The sequence below is a fragment of the Halichoerus grypus genome, chromosome 9, assembly GCF_964656455.1.
Source record: "Halichoerus grypus chromosome 9, mHalGry1.hap1.1, whole genome shotgun sequence".
Classification (NCBI taxonomy): Eukaryota; Metazoa; Chordata; class Mammalia; order Carnivora; family Phocidae; genus Halichoerus; species Halichoerus grypus.
Genome location: NC_135720.1, coordinates 94,653,666 through 94,677,902, shown reverse-complemented (window position 1 = coordinate 94,677,902; position 24,237 = coordinate 94,653,666). Strand labels below are relative to the sequence as shown.

The window sequence follows — 24,237 nt, the reverse complement described above, 5'->3', positions numbered from 1 at the left end:
CTATCTTCTCCAGGACAGCTGCAAACATCTGCTAAGTGCTTTCCTTGCCTCTGGTCTCACATCACTCATTTGTACACCAATATCTATTGACAAAATAATATGACCACAACACAGATCTGTTTACATAGTTTTATACTTTGAAAATCTTTAGTGGCTTGCCATTGTCTACCAAGTAAACTTGGTATTCAAGTTCAGCAATTTGTGAAACTTCAACCTAAATTTCTACCTCTCCCCCATTACACAGCTTCAAAAACTCCCATTCCAGTGAAAGTAAACTTTTCCCTGTCACCTAAGCATTTTTTGAGACTTCTCTTCACTATGCCTTTGTTCTTTGTAGATTTCCTGCCCCACCTGAAAAAGCCATTATTTCTGTTTATGCTTCCATATATTTACCTATCTTTAATGACTTCATTTTACTGACACCTTCTGCATTAAGTTTCTCCAGATTACCCCAGAGAAATTTAATATAGTATTACTTTAAACTTGAATAGGATTTTTCTGTGTATCTCTTAATGTATTTGCTTTTTTTGACAATATAATAATTTTTTCTCTATATATTATTCTCCAGTCTGCTTGAAACTATTTGAAGGTTGGCTACTTTTTCATTTTCATATTCCATACAGTATCACTAGACAGTTCATTATATAAAACACTCAATATTTCTTGAATGAATTAATCCACAAATGTGTTAAGATGACATTTTCATCATTCGAATAATTTTCTATGCAATTCCTAGTCTTTGCTCTAAATGTATAACCTCATACAGGCTATTAAAGTTCTAAATCCTATAGCCAGAGAAGATAGCATATATTTATGAGTTCAGACGTAGAGTATTTTAAATATCATATAGGATATATTATATAGGATGACCGAATAATAAAGGATTTGCCAACCAATATTGAAGCTCATTGTGCTAAAATTAAAAGGATGGTGTTACAATAAACTCTGTGGATAGAAATGTGAGTTGTTTTATTTTTATTTGTGCTTGTTAAGGCCATTTATCAGTATTATGCAAAATCATGATAAAAGAGAAACTGAGGCATTCAAGTCTTTAACAACTTTTTCTGGTAAAACTGAATCATGAGAAAGTACCTACAGTGAGGCCTTACCCAAGCCTACCTTCCCACAAGTACCCTGCATCCTTTCACCATTCTGGCAAGAAGGATGAGGAAAAGCCTGGAAAAAATTTTGCAAACACTTTGAAAGGAAGCAATCAACCACTGCTATCCTCAGACGAGAAAAGCAATGCCAAGAGCAAGGAGATGACACGTGATGTCAATTACACATAATGAAGACATTTAAATGTAGGAGCTGTTTTGGTGCAGTCATGCGGAGTACATCCACCTATAAACAATGCAAAATAGCATTCCATTATTAGTAAGCCAACCAAAAGTGGATTGTGAAAGCCTGTTAAACACTTAACACTGTGGATGATATAAGAAATAAAGACTGTCCCTTGGTCTCAAGGAGCAATTCTGCTAAGATGCTCTTTTAGCTCTCAAATGCTAATTTCATGAGAAATGAAAAAAACACACTCTTTCCTCAAAGACTCTATGAAGGCGGTTTAGACATGACCGTACCAACACAGCTTACACATATTAACTACTGCGGGGATGTGTTATTCTGATACATAGCAGTGCCAGAATAATATGTAAGGCTAAAAAAAATGTATAAACCCTCAAACCATATGCATGACAGAAAAGAGCTTTAACAGATGTCTCATTTTTAGAGTTTTATGTACCATGTTTTGGTAAATGATGCTATGAATTGCTCTTCTGATTTTTCTTCCAGGCCAACACAAAGGCCTCAGTTTAACAGAGGTTGGAAAGGAACCTGACCAATAAACTGTCCATTTAGAAGATGGTGCCATATATGCAAGTGAATTCCATTGGGGTAGATCATCCAATGGAAGGTATTTGCTATATTAGTCATGAGAAACACTGCCTGCCAGTCACTGTGTATTTAAAAAATTGAGACTTAAAGAATGACGCTCACTATCACGCTCAATAATATTGCTATTACCTTCAGGGCCAGGATCAGAATCCGTAATGACATGTTATATCAGACAGAGGGGGAATGAGAAATACAACATGGGCAAAATGACCTAAATGGTTTGGCTAACAAATAAGAAGGCTGCAAGTTCTTGATTAAGTGGGTGTTATAAATTATCTCTCAAAAGGAAAACCAGTGAAAACTGACCACTTTGAGGGAGAGGGCTATGCCCTTACTTCACAACAGAAAGACTGCCATTTTAAAGGTCAGAAATTATACAGAGCTAGACAACAAGTCAAAAAATAATAAGCACAAGAATTTCCTAACATCATGGGTGTTTCATCAAGGAAACTGGTCACTGATATACATAATACAATCTTATTCAGAAGCCTTTAAACCAGATTGGATTTTTATTGGTCTCGCCTAAGAGGAAAGTAGGTGGTGAGGGTCATAGTAGATCAAGAGATGCAAAATTTATGCACTCTAGGAAAACAAAAGCAAAAATGAACTATAAAAAGATTTTGCACAGTGAAGGAGACCATCAACAAAATGAAAAGGCAACCTATCAAGTGGCGAGAAGATATCTGCAAATGATGTAACTGATAAGGAGCTAATATAAAAAATACATAAAGAACTTATACAACTCAATATCAAAAAATAATAATCCAATTAAAAAGTGGGCAAAGGACCTGAATACATTTTTTCCAAAGAAGACATAGAGATGGCCAAGGGACACATGAAAAGATGCTCAACATCATGAATCATCAGGGAAATGTAAATCATACCACAAGGAGATACCACCTCATACCTTTCAAAATAGCTAGTATCAAAAAGATAAAAAAAATATATATATAGCAAGTGTTAGCACTGAGGTGGAAAAAAAAAAAAGGAACCCTCATGCATTGTTGGTGAGAATGTAAACTAGCAGGCCCTGTGGAAAACAAAGTGGAGATTCCTCAAAAAATTAAAAATAGTAATTCCATACCATCCAGTCATTCCACTACTGGCTATTTACCCAAAGAAAACAAAAACTCTAATTTGAAAAGTAAAACATTAATCACATCCTAAAATTGTTTTTTGTTTTTCTGTATCTAAAAGTTATATATTATTATCTTTATTAGGTTAACGACTAATTTGTCTTTTACTCCTTATTCTCATTATTTTGTACCTTTTTTCCGGGAATTTAAGAATTTCAGCAGTTACAGTTCACAGTTAAATATTTTTGCATTGTGTAAATTTTTTTTTTTTTTTTTTAACAATGGATGGATAATTTTGTTTGACTTCTGGGAAATTGTTACAAATATACTTCTTTCAACTTTCAATAGGTTCTTTCAGAGTAATCACGGATCAACTCATTTTAAGTGATTTTGTAGGAGAGGCCTAAGATGTAATTATGTAACAAGTTTTGCTTTGTTATGTACAACTGCTGACCTTGTGAACTTATTATAAGCATTTTAATAGTAAAATTAATAATGGCTCCTTAGTGATAGTTTCCTTTTTTAAATTAATATTCTCACAAAGAGAGAGAGCATGTGATTCTTGTGACTTCATTTAAGGTAAGTCGATACTTAGACAAAAAGGAATAAAGCTAAATGTCTGATATATTAAAGTACTACCTTCATATCTCGAGGCATTTCAATTTTGAAGGGATCTTGACCAGCCAAGAGATAATTATTTCAACAAATGCATTGATAAAAATAGAGAAAATGATCACATTTATCACAGACTTATTTTTCTTTGCCTTTTTCACTTTTTAAAAATTCAAATAGAAAAATAACCTACATATTTTAAACACATGTCATATGAATTACATTAAAAAATGAAGTCTAAAACGTAGACATTTCATTGTTCATTCATATATAATGTATATTCAGCAGCAGCTAGCTGACTGTGCATTTTATGTCAATGGTTTGGCATGGTATGTTTTCCCAATGTGTCCCAGATGTTGTGTGAAGTCCTGAGCACGTGTAAAAAAATGTGTACACATGCATGTGTATATATGTGTTTCAGGGAGAGGGAGAAAATCCAACAATAGCCCTCGTAACTTTAATAAAAGCTGCTATTTAAACCATATGAAAGTTAACTATTTTTATAAAAATTTAAATGGTTTTAGTGAGCATTTATAAAACGTGTACTGCCTTACGGCCTTTAAATCTGACAGCTGATGACATACATGTTCTGGACGGTGATCAAGCGCATGTTGATGCAGCTGCTGCCCTGCTGCCATAGTGAGACACGCTGAAGCATCTACTGCAGTCTCAACTGGTCGAGCATGACTCTTTCTTAAATGATTACTAATGACCTATGACTTTTAATAATGAGTATCTAAAATCTCGATTGCCAGTAAAAATAAAATCTAATTTAAACTCTATAAAAGTTTGGGGGAGGAGGAAGAGAATTCTCTACTGCACAAAGAGCAAACTCACATACTGAAAGGTGTATTTCTAAAAACGAATAGTGTTTCAGAAAATCTGCAAGTTGTGCTCCCAAGGAACAAAATCTGCACTGGAAAATACACATCTGTCTATTGTGTAACTCTCCAGCAAGTCTCCAGTGGACTCTGCTTATTGCATTGGACTGTGGGTCACTTCGTACACCCTTGCACCCTGTACACATCTTGCACCCTGTACCCTTCTTATCAAGGCCTGGCAAACTTTTTAAGTTGTAGCATGGTTAGGAATTTCTTTGCTGATGGGACAATATTAATTGCTCAACAATCAGTATTCAAGAGGATTTAGGGTTTCTATTAGCTTTAATACATTACCTATTCTACCTTATGAAGAGAAAAGCTAAATTTACATCCATCTTTTAACATTTAAAAAAAACTTGCCATTTGAAAAAAACAAACTTCCTATTTGAAGTGCAAGCTGTGCATGCACTTTACTTTGTATAGTTATGCATTGTTTTCAACTTTCCAGTAAGAATGACTTTACCGTAAAACATACACTCTGCATTTAAACACACATTAAAATAGAATGGCCTCTTCTTTTTCCCTTTCTTTCAAAGGAAAGAGAGACAAAACAACTTCTGTATGTTTGAATTTAGAAAATGATAGTACATTTCTTCTTTTTGATTGTGGTTATTCACTTTTGCCTTAAAATTACACATCCTTTATTTTCTGTCTATGGAAACACATTATCTTGGTTTTTTAATTTTTCTTGTATGTGCCTTCCATGATATGTATATATTTCAATTACAAGAACAATTTTGTATTTTTAAAAACTCATGCTGGAAACTATCACTCTGGAGAGAAGAAGAAGAAGGTAACAAAAGTTACCCAACCAACAAGATAGTGCCCTGTGGTGTATTCTAACTCTATTTGCTCACCAAATGACCTTGAGTGACTTCTAACCCTCTTCTAATACCATCACTCAAAATTGGGTCCACTTGCCTTTTCATTAACCACCAAACCTTCCTTTGCCACTCTGAATTTTGCTCACCTCAACCAAGGGAAGTACAACCTGCCTCTAAATCCAATTACAGCTTTCGGGCTTCTCTTACAAATGCTCTGCATTTTAATTTGTTAATATGCTAAGATTATCATATCTCTGTAACTATAAAAAGCAATAGAAAATTAGCTAGTGTCTTAGAAACAAATGCTTTCTTAAGTAACCAATAATTTATTATACATTTCACAGAGCATAGGCCTGGGAGTACAGCCTATTTGCAGTCCATGCTGCAACTGCTGGTTCTGGAAACAGGTCTCTCTCCTCCTTCCCCATTTGCCTTTGTTTTTGGGTCACACAAAGAAAACAGGGAAGTCGGCTGTTGAGGGGGAGGTTGAATGGGTGAAATGATGGGCTGAATTTCCCAGGGCAGCTCAAAGGCTCAATTTTATGTTTTACATACTGCATTGAAGTTCTACATAAAATAATATTTGAAGAAAAAGTCATGGTTCTTAAAAAAAAAAAGGTTAAAGCTGTGGAAACCACATTAGATGATTCCTTCCCAAACGCTACTATGAGTTTACACAAATTTTTCAACCCACAGCAGGCTGAGATGAATTGATGGCTGCATTAGGGTAAGTATTAATAAAATGAGTAACAATGTCAGGTTTGCATGCAATGTCAGGCTTGCAATGTCAAGTTTGCCTCTGATCTTAGCTGCATTATTCACTTCAAAGCTGGATACACTAATAATTATTAAGTGATATACACAAGATGTATCACTATACAGTGACGGCCCGGATCATACAAGGTACAAAAGATACCCTATATATATTATGAAAGGTAAAATAATGTCTACCTAGTTCATAAATGAGCTTATACAATAGATATTAACTAAATAGCATTTGTGGGATTTCATAAATACCCTCGTGCTGGAATATTCATGTGCCTTGCAGACTTAACAACCTCCTCAAACTTCTCCATACTTTCTTCAATAGAACAGTTAATATTCTTCTTGCTAAAGGATTCAGATGCAGCACCAAAAACTGATATCTCAGTGGCTCCAGCAGCAACCTGAAAAAGAGAATTTAAAGGCCAAAGCTAGAAATTTCCAAAATGTACATGATAGCATTAGAAGAAATATTAACTACTCAATAAAGGCATACTTATGTTAACATTTGCCTTGGAATTTAAAATTGGAGTCTGCTCATCCTGCCTCATATGCTCTTTTCAAACTTAAAAATATTTGGTGATAACACAAGAACTTTCTAAACTGCAACACCCATAAATCTGAGGCACAGAAAACACAGTGATGATGTTCCAATTTAATTTTACCTTTCCTAAATTATGTGTAGGCTTCAGAAATATCTTAACCATAATTATGGAAAATACTAGCATCCCAATAAAACCTTTTAATATCTATGGGAAACATTCTTCTTAGACCAATTATTAAAATAGAGGAAAGTAAATGCTTTCTGTTTTTGTCTTCCTATAACCTAACAGAAAAATGTTTTTCCAATTCATCATTTGGACTTTAACCAAAATTTTCTTCCTGTCTCTTAACCTAGCTTCCGTTGTTTCATATCTTAACTGCTACAACCATACCCTTGTGTGTCTAATGTCTTAATCCTCTTAGCCAGTCTTTTTTTTTTTTTTTTTAAAGATTTTATTTATTTATTTGAGAGAGAGAGAACGAGAGACAGAGAGCATGAGAGGGAGGAGGGTCAGAGGGAGAAGCAGACTCCCTGCTGAGCAGGGAGCCTGATGTGGAACTCAATCCCGGGACTCCAGGACCATGACCTGAGCCGAAGGCAGTCACTTAACCAACTGAGCCACCCAGGCGCCCCTTAGCCAGTCTTTAAATCCAAAACATTAACCTCAACATTTTTCCCCTCTGCCATCCTTTGTCCTTGCTCCAGGCTTCTCCAGTGACTTGTTTTCAAATATCAAGTTTCTTCATTTTCCAGCTGGATTTTTAAAGACTTTCTATTAATGTATCTCTAGCACTGTGCAAGATGCTCCTCTCTCATACTCTATTAATATATTAAGAAAGAAAATATGTCATTTTTTTCTTCATTTAAAAAAACTTTGGCTTCTAGTCCTCCACCCAAAATAAGTTTTTAACTTCTAAAATTAAAATTCTATTTATTTGAACACTTACTATGTACCAGTATTGTTGTTAGTACTTTGTACGCCCTATTTCTAACCCATAATCTTATAAACTAAGTATCATTTTGCCCATTTTATAGATGACAAAACTGTGGCCCAAAGAGGCTAAATCACTAAAGCCACTAAAAGTTCTGAAGTCCTGCTTTGAGCGCACGTGCACCTGACTCGCAAGCCCCAGCCGCGAGGTGCGCTCCATTACCTGCCCCTCCAAGCTAGCACGACGGTGTGCACTCGGTTGGCATCTTTTTCAAGGTGGAGACATTCTTTACTCTGTTAGGACCAGTGACAGCAATATTTATAATTTCTTAAAATGCCTTTCTTCCTTTACAATGGGATAAAAATAATTTATCAAAATAAACAAAAGAAGAGTGGTTTTAACAAGCTACACAACAGGTGATATATCAACTAGCACCCACAACCTCAAATTTATGCAACACAGTCCCAGAGACAAAAGTGACAAATATTACCACCAGAAATAGCTGCTGCCAAACTTTTACAGTAAAGCCATGTGAGCATAACACCTCAAGCCTTGACCTAAAATTGCTCTGATTCTTCTTGTACGTGTCATTATTAAAACTTTTTGCATATAAATTCTTAAGTCACATAGGACTGGAAGAAACCAACCAGAAGAGGAACAGGGAAGGTTGTTAGAGGCAGCTGCAAATGACAGTGATTAGCTTCACCTAGAGGGAGGGAACAACAGCATCAGAGAGCTGATCCAAAAAAGTTGACAAAAATGATCCACTATAATAATAATTATAATATTATATTGAGAAATGTTTAAGTTAAATTCTGTATTCCTTATTTAAGAGGGAAGCACAAAATATACTCTCAGAAGAATTTCATCAAAATGGGTAACTGTATTTTTGTGTTTCCATTCATGAATGGTTAAACTGGAAGGGCCATTAATGTGGAAGATTTCAGTCCCTAACAATACCCCAAGGTTTACAGATCGCATTGTACTCATGTACCTATGTTAGAATAGCATTTATACAGGGTAACAAGGAAGCGACATCTGATACCGTTTTAACTATGTAAAGACCTTAAAACAGTAAGAAGCATATTGATATGAAAATAATGAGTAGCACACTTACAGCACGGTGAAAACCCTGAAGATTAGGAGTAAGGACAGGATATCGAACTCCTGGGTATTGATGAATGCCTTTCATCACTTCAGTGTGATCAGCCATCTGAAATACAAAATAGTTACATATATTCAACTTTAAATATTTTATCAAGCATGGTTTAGTTTTATAGGAAGGTTATAATTACACACGCAATTATATTCTATAAATTAATGTTAGAAATAATAAGCTATGCCAACGTAGCTAAAGATAAATAGTGTCTAAAGTCATAAATACATGAAAACTAGATCTGGGTTTAACTTATTCACATAACAGGACCTGGCTAAATGATTACAAATAGTCAACAATTCTTAACTTTACTATTTTCACTTGACTGATTTTTAGTCTCTTCCTTTCATTTCACAACCCAAGTTTCAAATAAAAATACCCTTGAGATTAAGGAAAGGGTTTTTTTAAGATTTTATTTATTTATTTATTTATTTGAAAGTGGGGGGCGGGGGAGAGAGAGAGAGTACAAGAGTAGGGGGAGGGAAACAGGAAGGGGGAGAGGGAGAGTCTCAGAAAGACTTTCTGCTCAGCACGGAGCCTGACATGTGGCTTGATCCCATGACCCTGAGATCATGACCTGAGTGGAAACCAAGAGCACCATGTTTAACTGACTGAGCCACCCAGGCACCCCTCCATTGGGGAGAGTTTTAAAGGATATATTGCCATGCATTTGCTTTCCATATGAAAATTTTATGTCTAAATAACTTTCAACGTATGAAATTTTACATTATTTAGTAAAAAATTACACATCTGTTTGAATAATTTAACAAGGCTGAGATGATAGTATATTATTTGGTTAGCATAAATATTTTAGTAATAGTCATAGTGTCCTATGCATTATCATCATTGGATTACTATTTGTTTTCATAATGAAAACAAATGCATACAATGGAATACATAGTAAGAAAATTTAACCCATCCTTCCAAGCCTTTATTTTTCTATATTTTCTATGAATCTTTAAAAATCAACCTTAAATTATCAAATCTTTAGTTTGCCACAAAGTCTTTAATTTAGCCTCTTAGAGCAAATAACTGATGATCAAATCTCAATCATCACATAGACAAATTACCACTGACATAACCATGAGCTTTACATATTTAGGAAATAAATTATGGCAGGAACAATAAATAAAAGGAATAATACATAAATAATGAAAAGTATACAAAATGAGCATGGAGAAAGCTGTAAAATGCACCAAACCAAAATCTGTATCTTCAATATGGGAATGGATGAGGAAAGACGTGTTTTTTCTCTATACATCTTGACTTGTTACAATAAGGTAGTATTATTTTTAATTTTTTTTAATTTTTTTATTTATTTGACAGAGAGAGAGAGAGAGAGAGAGAGAGACAGCGAGAGAGGGAACACAAGCAGGTGGAGTGTGACAGGGAGAAGCAGGTTTCCCGCTGAGCAGGGAGCCCAATGTGGGGCTCGATCCCAGGACCCTGGGATCATGACCTGAGCTGAAGACAGACACTTAACTGACTGAGCCACCCAGGTGCCCCTTATTTTTAATTTTAAAATGAAATAAAAATTAATCAAAGTACAAATGCTTTATAACTACACACTTTTAAAAATATGAAATATTACAATATTTACTGCTATTAGCCAATCGGTCTTACTTTCAGTGAAATGCTGGTGGAATTACATTTAATACTTTCAAGGAATATAATATGGATTAAATGAGTTTTTAAAACAGTTTAAATTTAAATATTTAAGATGCAAAAACAAGTTGACTGCCATCATACCTTACTGACATTTAAGCCTCCAAGTTTCATTCGATCCAAACACATTTACTTCTGTCTAAAAGATGATTCTTGCTTACTTCTTAGGGATCACATTCACTATCTGCCACCAGTATCTGCATTCTGTACAAAGACTGATCACTGTGTTCATCTACAGTGCATAGAACCCAAGTCTCTAATTTCATGTTGAGCCTATTTGACTTTAAGCCAGATGTTTATTAAGCACATACTGTGTCCAAAACCCTATACTAAACCTGTGGTAAATAGAAATAAAGGCAAGTAAAGTCCTTGCACTAAATAATTTGCAATAGAATTGGGGAGATAAAACAGATGCATATGGAAAACACTTAATTTAAAGGAATACACTGGTTATAAATGAGAGCACAGGTTAAATGAGTTCAGAAAGGGGAAAGGTTTGTAGGGCCTATAATAGTCTAGGAGAGTTACAAGAGGTATGGGATACAAACTGTAGAACATGACTACAGCATATTAAAATTTAAAAAGCTAGGCGCGCCTGGGTGGCTCCGTCGATTAAGTGGCCAGCTCTTGATTTCGGATCAGGTCATGATCTCAGGGTCTTGAGATTAAGCCCTGGGTCGGGCTCTGTGTTCAGCGGGGTGTCTGCTTGAGATTCTCTCTCCCTCTGCCCCCTCCCCCTCTCACTAATTAATGAATAAATCTTTAAAAATAAATAAAATTTATAAAAGTGGCCACAGCAATATCTCTAATCCTACATGCTCTTCCAGAAGCTCAACAGTCCCTATCGAGGTGAACTGTGTTACCTCCCACTTAAACCTAGGCAGACTTGTGATTGCTCCAAGCAACAGAGTATAACAGAAATAATAACATGTGACTTGAGAGCCCAGGTTATAAAAAAGGATACAGCTTCCATATGGCTTTCTCTTTGGGGGTGGGGGGAGAGCCACTGCAGGGAAATCAGCTAACATGTAGCGAGAAAAATTAGCTTCTGCAGAGAGGCCATTTGCAGGAGCCCAGGTGGAAAGACCCACGTGCAAAGAAACTAAGGTCCCCAGACAACAGCCAGCATCAGCCCCTAAATTTGTGACTGAAAGAGCATTCAGATGACTTTAGCTTCCAGCATTCAAGTCACCCAGATGACGCCCCAGACACTGTGGACCAGAGACAAGGTGTCCTCCCGTGTGTGACCTGTTCAAATTCCAACCCTCAGATTTCATGAGCATCTGTTCAAATTCCAACCCTCAGATTTCATGAGCATAGCGCACATTTATTTATACCACTAAGTTCTCAGGTAATTCATTACATAGCCATAAAAGCTGAAACACAGAAAATCAATAGAGTTGGAAAAGAGAGGGCAATAGGTGCAGCAGTGGGAAAGCATTATCTGGCTAGAGAAGATTATGGGTAAATAATGTGGGAATAGATTATAAATAAAGATAGGGGACCATACACTGTGATGTGTCCTCCAGTTATGTTCACATCATTCTAAAAATACAGAAGGCAGTAGAAAGCCATCGGGAATTGGTGTTGAATTAGCTGAAGACTGAGATGCATGCAGTATTTTGGAAAGATCAACATGGGAGCAAGGCAAAGGGCAGTCTAGAGACAAGTGAGGCAATTCTCAGGCAATTGTGAGAATTCAGCATGCAACAAGTTCCAGAAGAATGGTACTGGGAATAGAAGTTCCCAGGAAAAATTAATAGGACACACTGGCTAGTCGTGTAAGGGAGAGGACTTTATTCAAAAATGTAATCCCCATTAGTTTATAGCCTTTTAAAATTATTTAGCATTTCTGCATATTTCAACACAGTCTTTCATTACATATCTATGAATTTAGCCTTTCTGTCTGATGCTAGATTATGAGGTCTGCCTTTCTGTGTCTGTCTCTTTCTCACACACACACAAGTGTACATGCAAACATGTACACACAAATTATAGTAAAAAAAAAGTAGAATACCACTTCTAATTTCAAACAAAGTTACTACTAGTTTTAGGGCACTGTAATGAAATCTAAAACAACACTCTTACTGGACAGTAATCTTAATATTACTAATACTTACGTCTAACTAAACATAGCATGTTTAAATATTTATTAGAAATATTTACATATGGGTGCCTGGGTGGCTCAGTTTGTTAACCTACGGCCTTCAGCTCAGGTCATGATCCTGGAGTCCCGGGATCGAGTCCCACATTGGGCTCCCTGCTCAGCAGGATTCTGCTTCTCCCTCTGACCTGCCTCCCTCTTGTGCTTTCTCTCTCTCTCTCATTCTCTCTCTCTCAAATAAATAAAATCTTTAAAAAAAAAAAAGAAAGAAAGAAACATTTACATAACCATAGTAACAGAAGTGAATAAAGTGCTTATCTAACCAATACACAGATTTGGTTAAAGTGTGCATCAAAAACCAGCATAAAGGGCACAAAACACATTCTTTAAGAAATATAGGTCATATTGACCTGTACGCTATTATTTCATTCCACATGTAAATTAATAAAAATTTGAATAGATGTTTCAGTCAGTAAAAATGAAAAATGAATAGAGATGATAGTAACCAAATTTCCAGGTCATGAAACCTAAACTTTGATAATCACTGAAGATACCATAGTGAAATTATAATACATAAATTTGATTTCAACAAATCAGTACTTTTTCCTTTTTTAAAATAGTCACAGTATAATGAGGTAATCTAATAAGTAGTAGCATTCAGTCTAAATTTGGTCAATAAAAACAGTTATGTAAAGAGCTTTAGAAAATCCTGATAGGATATAATTTTATTACAATGAATAAATAAAATAGGTTTCAAGTAAAGGTATAAAATTCTTGCCTTACTATTTTTTTTTTTTTTTTTTTTTTTACTCTTAGGAAGCTTATGCTATACTACAATCTTGATGTTATTTTAATGTCTAAAGTTTAAACTATTATTCAAACAATAATGGAACTATTCCTTTACAGCACTATTTTGACATTTTAATGAAACCTTTCTACATCTGGTTTGATTTAACATATTTTAAAGATTTTGCTGTGACTTTTCATTTAAGATCATAAAAATCCCCATAATTTGGTTGATAACATACTTTGTTATCATCTGGCCACAGTCTGGAAATGGCAATACCTAAGTCTATCTGGCCAACAAAACCGGCTATACCTTGGTTAATCAATTTCTTGGGAATCCACTTTATATATGGATTCAAATAATATTTGTGTAACACTTTGCAAGGGTATTAAAGATATGCAAAAGGTCATAAAGATTAGAGTGTAATAGTCATAGAGATTTTATTTGCTACTGTCATGTGGTAAATTTAGACACTCCACATTATACATATTTAGACATCTTACTAATATTTTGTCATTATCTGAATACTATAATCTCTCCTAAATACATAGGGTCCTCATCCAAGTTTTCTGAGTTTATTGGGATTTCAACATAATGCACAAGTCCTAAACAATGACAAAGGGTTTCTCATAAACTAAATGAGAGAAAAAACATTAGAAGTTTCAATTATATTTTGTACACAAGCTATTAAATTTACATTGATGGGACACCAAAGTTAATTTAAAAATGTCCTAAGACCTTAAAAAATAATTTTAAAAATTCATTTCAATATTTGAATACTGATTCAATATTTTATGCACTTACTACCTATTTAACATGGCATAGAAAAATGAAGCAGACACACAGAACACACAGACCAGCAGGGAAAGATATGTGTGTATATGTGTACATACCAAACCACAAAATATAAATGTCATGTGATCTGGAGTTTTATGTAGCACAGATAAGAAAGCATTTTTCTTGGTAAACTAAATTAGAATAATGAGACAAATATTTAAGCTACACTTTGTCTAGGCTAAATGTAAATAACTGAGGGGCCTGTTTTTAACAGAGCAAATTATTCTAAGGGTTTAATGAAGCACAACTATTCATAGAACTTGAAACTATTCAAAAATACTCACAGAATAAGACTATTCACATATATGTACATATTTATTTTTCTATGATAAATTGAACTTTCTATGTACTGAAAAGGGTTTAATTAGCCTAAACTTAAAACATATGTTTTTATTAAAATTCTTCAAATAATTATGGGGAGAAAGATTTTATAGAATCTTTTTTTTTTAAAAATCACAAAATTCTTTCATTTTCAAGTCCAATGAAATGAAAGTAAAAACATCTATTACTCTTGATCTCTCTTCCAAATAACAGCTGATAGAGAAAACAGAATATTCACTAAGTAAATATGGCTCATTTCCAACTGAATATACGTTGTCTGATATGTTCAATAAAGTGAAATATTTATAATTAATTTTAAATAGAAGTGCAGAAAAAAACTGAGGTTCTATTTTTTTTTTTTTTTAGAAGAACTGACTCCTATTCACTTAACACTGATTAACATTTTTTCCTTTTCCCAGAACAAATTCAATTATAAAGATAACACATGGTACAGGGCTTTAAGTTCCAGAGCTGCATTATAAAAATTTTTATGGAAGTCTCACATACACTGATGACATATAAAATCACTACATTTATTATTTTAACTCAATAAGAGTTTAGTCACTAGCAAGACTGCAAAATACATAAGAGAGTTTAGTTGTTTTGTATCACCATGGAAATTATTCAATGCATCTCTGTGGCTCTGTTGAAGGTGAGGAGATTGTGTTTTGGGGTGGAAATATTAAGAATTCAACTTAGCATTGTGTTCTTAAATGGCAAAAGTGTTTAGAGTAGAATCTAAAATTAATGTGAGGGAAAAAATACTTAGAGATTCCAACTTTACAGTGTTATCTGCAAAGTGGTATCTGCCAAATTATATTACTTGACCACCTCTTACAACTGGATCTTATAACCTAAATATGGAACTCTACTTTTACTCCTTTTTCTCTGCCCTGATACAGCCAATATGACCAAGTCAAACATCATCACTGGGTGAGCATTACCCATTGTCCTTTCCTTCACTCCAATCACCTACTAAAGAACTCAAATTTTTCCTCCCTCTCATTCTTTTTTTTTTTAAGATTTTATTTATTTATTTGACAGAGAGAAAGAACACAAGCAGGGGGAGAGGGAGAAGCAGGCTTCCCGCAGAGCAGGGAGCCTGATGCGGGGCTCGATCCCAGGATCCTGGGATCATGACCGGAGCCGAAGGCAGACACTTAACGACTGAGCCACCCAGGCGCCCGCTCCCTCTCATTCTAACAAGACTGCTGCACCTTATTTCTTCTCATGGTATATTAAGAGGGAAACTGAGAGGTGCTAGGAAAAAGAGGAAAAGATAGACAGAAAATCTAAATAAAATAGCAATAAAGTTGGAGGAAAATAGGATGGGAGGTGAGAGATATGTCTTGGTGGCAAGATGCTTTTACTGCTCTGGAGCAGTGAACAAATATGAGAAGAGAAGACAAAAGGGCAATTATACAAAATGTTTCTTTAATCATTATGCTGAGTCTCCTGTAATGGCCTTCAAGTAATGCATATAAAGATTGGAACACCATTTGGTTCTTTTACATTGCTATATCATATTTCTGTATGTATGAATTCAGGCACAAACTTTGTCACTAGGATGAGCCCATGATTGTTGTGCTCTTCCAGAATATTGGTATAAATAGTCTCATATATTTAAAATACATAAAATACATTATATAACATATAGTACTCAGTTATACCTCCTATTAAAATTGTTACTCTAGAGTTAAGCAAAAAGTCCATATTCACCATGTCCTACAATATCTGGCACAAGAAATATGTAAATATTTGAGGAGAAACAAGTTTCAAAATGTATAGAACTAGAAGCTAGCCTATAGAAAATTCTGCTAAACATTATATGTGTAAAACTGTAAGTGAATGAATCAGTTTTCATCAATGTCAAATTAAATGGAAGTTCTTTCTTACAAATAAATGCAATATGCAGTATATAAAATTAAGTACATCATTCATATTTTTGTTTTTATCTTTTACAAAAATCACAGTATAGAATATATCAAAATTCTCCACTATGAAGGGTACAAAATTATAGTAATTCTTTGGAAATAGTATATCTGTTTATAAGGTTATACATCACAAAGTATTAGATACAATGTAACAAAACATTACCAAAAATGTATTATTAAACTGAAATACACTCTGCTAACCTACCAAAAATAAAAACAAAAAACAAAACCTTAACACCACAAAAGACTGAATCATCTTTCTAGCTTCTCCATAGAAAATATTATAAAGTGCTATTATGAGAAAGAGGCAAACTAAAAATATGCAGTCAAAAAATAAAGAAAAAAGTGAAGAAATGGAAAATCACAACAGGACTACAACTAGCAATGAGACTGAATCAGTAAAACTGAACAAAGAAAAGCATAGGACTAGATGAGTTCTATCAAACATTTAAAGAAATCTTAACGCCAATCCTTCTTCCAATTCTTACAAAAAATTCAAGAGGAGGGAATACTTCCAAACTCATTTTATAAGAACATGCAGTAGAAGCTGGTCTTATAAGGCCTTGATACCAGAACCAGACAAGGTATTACAAGAGAAGAAAACTACAGGGCAATATTCCTAATGAACACAGAGGAAACAATCCTCCACAAAATACTAGCAAACCAATAGGATGTGTAAAGGATCATACACCACGACCAAGTGGGATTTATCCTGGGATGCAAGAAAGATTTAACATGCACAAATAAATTAATGTGATACATTACAATGACAGAATCAAGGATAAAAGCCACATGATCATCTCAATATATGTCAAAATTTGACCAAAAAAATGCTTCATCAAAAAGCATTTGACAAAATTCAACACTGTTTCATGATAAAAACTCTCAAACAAATAAACCTTTAGAAATAGAATAAAATTACTTCAACTTAAGAAGGACCATATATGAAGCCCACAGCTATCATTGTACTCAACAGTGAGGAACTTTTCCTCTGAGATCAAGAATAAAACAGGATACCCACTCTTTCCATTTCTATTCAACACAGAATTAGAAGTCCTAGCCAAAGCAATTAGGCAAGAAAAATAAAGGCATGCAAAGGAAAAGAAGAAGTAAAATTATCTCTTTTCACAGATGACATGATCTTTTTTTAATAAGATTTTATTTCTTTATATATTTGAGAGAGAGAGAGAGAGAGCATGCAAGTGAGCAGGGGGAGGGATAGAGGGAGAGGGAGAGAGAAAATCTCAAGAGGACTCTGAGCTGAGTGCAAAGCCCAACATGGGGCTTGATCTCATGACCCTGAGATCATGACCTAAGCCAAAATCAAGTCAGATGCTTAACTGACTGAACCACCTACGCGCTCCACGGATAACATGACCTTGAATGTAGAAAACTCTAAGACTTCACATAAACAAAAACAAAAAACCTCTTAGAATTTAAAAATTCAGTAAAGCACAGGATACAAAATCAGAATACAAAAATCAGTTGCACAAGAACAGACACATAGATCAATGAAACAGAATAGACAATACCAGAAATGGACCCTCAACTCTATGGTCAATTAATCTTCAACAAAGCAGGAAAGACTATCCAATGGAAAAATGACAGTCTCTTCAACAAATAGTGTTGGGAAAATTGGACAGCCACATGCAGAAGAATGAAACTGGACCACTTTCTTACACCACACACAACAATAAACTCAAAATGGATGAAAGACCTAAATGTGAGACAGGAGCCCATCAAAATCGTAGAGGAGAACACAGGCAGCAACCTCTTTGACCTTGGCCACAGCAACTTCTTGCTAGACACATCTCCAAAGGCAATGAAAACAAAAGCAAAAATGAACTATTGGGACTTTATCAGGATAAAAAGTTTTTGCACAGCAAAAGAAAGAGTCAACAAAAATAAAAGGCAACATGGAGAATGGAAGAAGATATTTGCAAATGACTTTTCAGATAAAGGGCTAGTATCCAAAATCTATAAAGAACTTATCAAACTCAACACCCACAAAAAGAAGTAATCAGGTCAAGAAATGGGGAGGAAACATGAACAGTCATTTCTCCAAAAGAAGACATACAAATGGCCAACAGACATATGAAAAAATGCTCAACATCACTCAGCATCAGGGAAATCCAAATCAAAACCACAATGAGATACCACCTCACACCAGTCAGAATGGCTAAAATTAACAGGTTAGGAAACAGCAGATGTTGGTGAGGATGTGGAGAAAGGGGAACCCTCTTACACTATTGGTGGGAATGCAAACTGGTACAGCCACTCTGGAAAACAATATGGAGGTTCCTAAAGAAGTTAAAAATAGAAATACCCTACAACCCAGCAACTGCATTACTAGGTATTTATCCAAAGGATACAAACAGTGATTCAAAGGGGCACATTCACCGCAATGTTTGTAGCAGCAATGTCCACAATAGCCAAACTGTGGCAAGAGCCCAGATGTCCACTGACAGATGAATGGATAAAAAAGATGTGTTGTACACACACACACACACACACACACACACACACGTGCGCGTGCGGAATATTACTCAGCCATCAAAAAGAATGAAATCTTGCCATTTGTCACAACGTGGATGGAACTAGAGGGTATTATGCTAAGCAAAATAAGTGAGAGGAAGACAAATACCATATGATTTCACTCCTATGTGGAATTTAAGAAAAAAAAATGAACACAGAGGAAGGGAAGGAAAAATAAAAACAGAGATGGAGGCAAACCATAAGAGACTCTTAACTACAGGAAACAAACTGAGGGTTGCTGGAGGGGAGGTTGGTTGGGGGATGGGGTAATTGGCTGATGGGCATTAAGGAGGGCACTTGATGGCATGAGCACTGGGTGTTATATGCAACTGATGGATCACTAAGTTCTACCCCTGAAACTAATAATACACTATAGTTTAACTAAATTGAATTTAAAAAAATCATTTAAAAATCAGTTTCATTTCTATACACTAACAAACCATCCAAAGAGGAAATTAAGAAGACAATCTCATATACAATAATATCAAAAAGAATAAAGTACTTAGGAACTAAGTTAACCAAGGAGGTGGAAGAACTATACACGAAAACTATAAAACATTGATGAAAGAAATTAAAGAAGCTAGAAACAAACAGAAAGACATCCCATGTTCATGGATTCCAAGATTTAGTGCTGTGAAAATGTCCACACTACACAAAGTAATCTATAAATTAAAGATGCAATCCCTATCAAAATCTCAATGCCATTTTTTTACCAAAGTAAAAAAAAATATCCTAACATTTATATGAAACCACAAAGAAACCCAGATAGCCAAATTAATCTTGAGAAAGAAGAATAAAGCTGGATATATTACACTTCCTGATTTCAAAATATATTTCAAAGCTACAGTAACTAAAACAACATGGAAGACAGACATATAAACCAATGGAAAAGAATAGAGAGCCCAGAAACAAACTGATGCATGTACGTTCAATTAATCTTTGACAAGGGTGCCAAAAATACACAATGGGGAAAAGACAATCTCTTCAATAAATGGTGCTGGAAAAACTAGATACCAACATGTAAAAGAATGAAATTGGATCCTGATCTTACACCATACATAAGAATCAACCCAAAATGGACTAAAATTTAAGAACTGGAACCATAAAACTCTTAGGAATTAAAAAAAAAAAAGAAAGAAAAAAGTTTTACAGCACTAATATTGGCAATGATTTTTCATACATGACACCAAAAGGATAACCAACAAAAGCAAAAACAGACAAGTGGGACTACACAAAACTAAAAAGCTCTGCACAGCAAAGAAAACAGGAGAGTGGAAAGGCAACCTACAAATTGAGAGAAAATATTTGCAAACCACATATCAGATAAGAGGATAATATCCAAAATATAGAAGGCATGCTGCCACCCTTATAGCAAAAATAACAACCCAATTAAAAAATGGGCAAAGAATTTGAATAGACATATTTCCAAAGAAGACATACAAATGGCCAACAGATATACACATGCTCAATATCGCTAGTCATCAGGAAACACAAATCAAAACCACAGTAAGATAATTACTTTACACATGTTAGCATGGTTAATATGAAAAACACAGAAGATAACAAGTGTTGGCAAGGAAGTATGTGGAGAAAATGGAACTCTCGTACACTGTCAGTGAAAATGTAAAATGGCACACCCACTATGGAAAATAGTGTGAAAGTGCCACAAAAAAATTAAGAATAGAAATACTGTATGTTCCAGCAATACTACTTCTAGGTATTTATCTATAAGAATTAAAATCAAGGGCGCCTGGGTGGCTCAGTTGGTTAAGCCACTGCCTTCGGCTCAGGTCATGATCCTGGAGTCCCGGGATCGAGTCCCACATCAGGCTCCCTGCTCGGCGGGGAGTCTGCTTCTCCCTCTGACCCTCCCCCTTCTCATGCTCTCTCTCTCTATCTCATTCTCTCTCTCAAATAAATAAATAAAATCTTTAAAAAAAAAAAAAAAAAGAATTAAAATCAAAATCTTGAACAGATATCGGCATTCCCAAGTCAGAGCAGTATCATTTACAATATCCAAGATGTGGAAATAATCTAAATCTCCATGGATGAATGAATGGATAAGAAAATGTGGTATAAACTGACAACAAAATATCAAAAAAAGTATATTTTGCCAAATGCAACAACACAGATGAACCTTGAGTACATTACACTAAATGAAGTAAGCCAATTATAGAATGATAAATACTGCATAATTCCACCTATATGAGGTATCTATAATATAGTCAAACACATAGAAGCAGAGAGTACAATGGTGATTGTGAGGGGCTGAGGGAAAAGGAGAAATGGGGCGTTGTTATCCAATGGGTAAAGTTTTAGTTATGCAAGATGGTTAACTTCTGAATGTGTTGTTCAATATTCTGCCTATATTTAGCAATACTGTATGGTACCCTGAAAAATTTAAGAGGGTAGGTCTCATGTTACGTTTCCTTCCCATTAAAAAAAAGGTATTATGATGTAACCTCAGACACTTAATTTTTAAAATACTTTTCCTTAATTTCAAGGTAACTTTGATACTTGATAACTTTTAAAACTACAATTTCATGAGGTTTTTTGCTCATTCAAAATTAATTGTTAATTTTAGTACCTAATTTTATACTTGACATTACACACTCTTTTTTCTTAATGAGGGTCCTCCAATTGATACCTTCAAATTCAGAAGTTCCCTACAAGTGGTTAGCCTGTGTCCTCTAGTGATTCCCAGATCTCAGAATGAGAAAGATAGCCCTGAATGGTCCAGATACTACCAGTTAGCAACAGCACAACAACTTACTCCATTTAGAGTTATGAGACCTACGTGCTGGCCAACTACTCTCAAAACTAAATGACCTCAGGTTCCAGATCATACTTTGCACCTTACCAAAAACACAATCCTTGAAGAGGAAGGCAATTGAGTCATACATAACCTAATGTTTGTTCATTGGAAAACTACATATTCCCTAGTTCAAATGTTTGTGATAAGGGACCTTGACAGAGGCAACAAGGTTAAAACTTGACAGCATTTCAGAAGCATCAAATAGGAAGTAAAGTTACCAAGAGGAGAAGAAGGGGAATAGACTATAATAGGATGTGTTCTTTGGGTAGTATGATTAACATTGATAAGTTCGATGGAAATGAAAAAAGATCCTAAACAGAGTAAAAGTTGGGTCAGAACATTGACCCCACCATCATTCAAAGGAATCTTTGTCATTGTCAGCATGGATGCCTCCCTGACCCTGACCCATATACTTTATCTTTGTTGGTGCAAGCCAGGCACCCACTGTGATATGGAATCAGGGGACTAAAGAGAGATATACAGAACCTAAGAAGCATAAAGAAAAAGACTCATTGAGAGAACAAGAGACTCTAAAACATATGTGGGGTATAGGACATTTGGAGAGGTAAGGAAAGTGAATTTTCAAACTCCCATAGTAGGATACAAATTAGGTCCCTTTTAATCTTCCATATGATGCACAAGTGAAGACTGGAAGGACTTAATTATTTTGGCATTCTGAATGTATATATGCAAGTCATTGCCAACCCATGATCCTGTGGGACCCACAATATTATTTTAATTACATCCAACTGAAAGAATTAAGACCCTTCCTCTTGTTAGCTATGCTCTATGTAGACACAGACTTACTGAAAACCATGCCTGGAAATCTCCTAGAAAACCCATTCCCACCAGCAGGAATAGGGGCATGGTCTTACTGCAAGGTCCAGTGTACTTTGAGAATTGCTTCTCAAACACCAACGTCTGAAGACTGCCTGGGTCAGAATTATCTGGGATGGTTTATAAAATGCCTATTTCTATATTTCATGGCAGTCCCAATGAATCAAAATTTCTGAGAGCATAAACTGTAAATGTGCATGTTGGAGAAGTTCCTTGGTTGATTTATATGAAGAGTCTAGAGGAGTCTGAACCTCCATCCTGGAGTGAAGAATCAAAATTTTAGAGTAAGTTTCTCCTTCAACTTACATAGACCCAAAGGAATAAGATTTTTCTTTTGCTTTCTGTGAGCATCACCACTGTCCAGAGTGCTGTGGTTAGGTCACACCAACCCAACTTATTCGACTCCAGAAAACTGGTGTCACTTTAGATCAGACCCCCATGACCACAATAGCTGAGGACAGAATTATATCACAGTTAGTCATTCCTTGGCTGGAACCCTGTTCTCCTCTCCCCAGTATTTCAGAATAGTTTGCAACTAAGCCCTTGAAAGTTTTGAGAACTCCAGAATCCTATTTTTCCTTAATAGTTCATCTAGTTCTTGAAGTGCTCCCAAATTTCCTCTAGCCATAGCAAAATGTCAAGCTGCTTTGCCTCTCTGATCCTTCGCATGTACCATCTGCCTGAAAATCATTTTTTTCATCGAGTTCATTTATTTCATCCAATATTCAGCTCAAAAACTCCTAAGATATTCTTAACAATCAGCTTGATTCACATGTTTCTATTATCTCCATAGCTATGTGTGTATAACATTGCTCTCATCACATTTTGTATGATTTATTGTTTTATATGTTTCTCTCCCTGACTAAATTATTAGCTCCTTGAAGACTTTGCATAAAAGGCATTTAATAAATGGTTGTTTAAATGAACCGAAATTTCTCTTCCTTGTTGTTTATTCTATTTTGAATTCAACCCATCTTGAACCATGATTCTTTTCTCTACTAATTCTTCTAAGATTTTACTGTTAGCAATGATGGTGATAATGATAAAAACATTTACTTTATGCCAGTCTGTATGTTAGACCTATGTGTGTTGAATTCCTTATTTGCATTACCTATTTAAATGTTTTTAACAATCCAGTGAGAGCAACAATTTTTGTAGAAGATAACTAGAGATATTAAGGATGAGGAAGATGACCCAGCTAGTGACTGGGAGAGCTGGGATGGGACCCAAGTCTACCTGACTGTAAAGCACATTCTCTAATACCTCTTTGATAAATATAACCCCTATATCTTCTATTGTCTTTATCTTTTATTTTAGTCATTGCTAAAGATTTCATGTGTCACAAGATCAAGGGAAAAGCTCCTAGAAAGATCCCACCCTCAAGCTAAACAATTTTGGTGGGGACGCATGGTTTAATGATCTAAACCAGTGCCTCCCAAACTAGATTCATCATCAGAACTACTTGAGGTACTTTAAAATATACAGATTTCTTGGACCCATCTGTACAGATTCCGATTCTGTTCTGCTGTAAGACACAGGTATCTCTAGTCCCACAACTTCTCAGGAGATGTTAGCCATCCACAAGACAGAATCACGGCAGATTCAATCACAAAGGCTGCTGCTGGCTTCTGCTCAAGGGAAGACCAATCAGTGCATTTGAGGCTCCCACTTCAATAAAGGAGATTCATTTTATTTTTATTCAGAGGCAAATACAGATTATGT

General features: G+C 35.1%; 1 protein-coding gene across 4 annotated transcripts in view; it reads right to left on the bottom strand.

Moving 5' to 3' along the window:
* HMGCLL1 (3-hydroxy-3-methylglutaryl-CoA lyase like 1) overlaps positions 1 to 24,237 on the bottom strand; it is a 180,352-nt gene that overhangs the window by 97,261 nt on the left and 58,854 nt on the right. For all 4 annotated transcript variants that reach the window (XM_036120584.2, XM_036120588.2, XM_078055218.1 and 1 more), the window contains 2 exons: positions 8,642 to 8,737; positions 6,304 to 6,452 (listed from right to left, as the gene is read on the bottom strand). In XM_036120584.2, the coding sequence (XP_035976477.1) occupies positions 6,304 to 6,452; positions 8,642 to 8,737 (245 nt within the window). The remainder of the gene's footprint in view (positions 1 to 6,303; positions 6,453 to 8,641; positions 8,738 to 24,237) is intronic.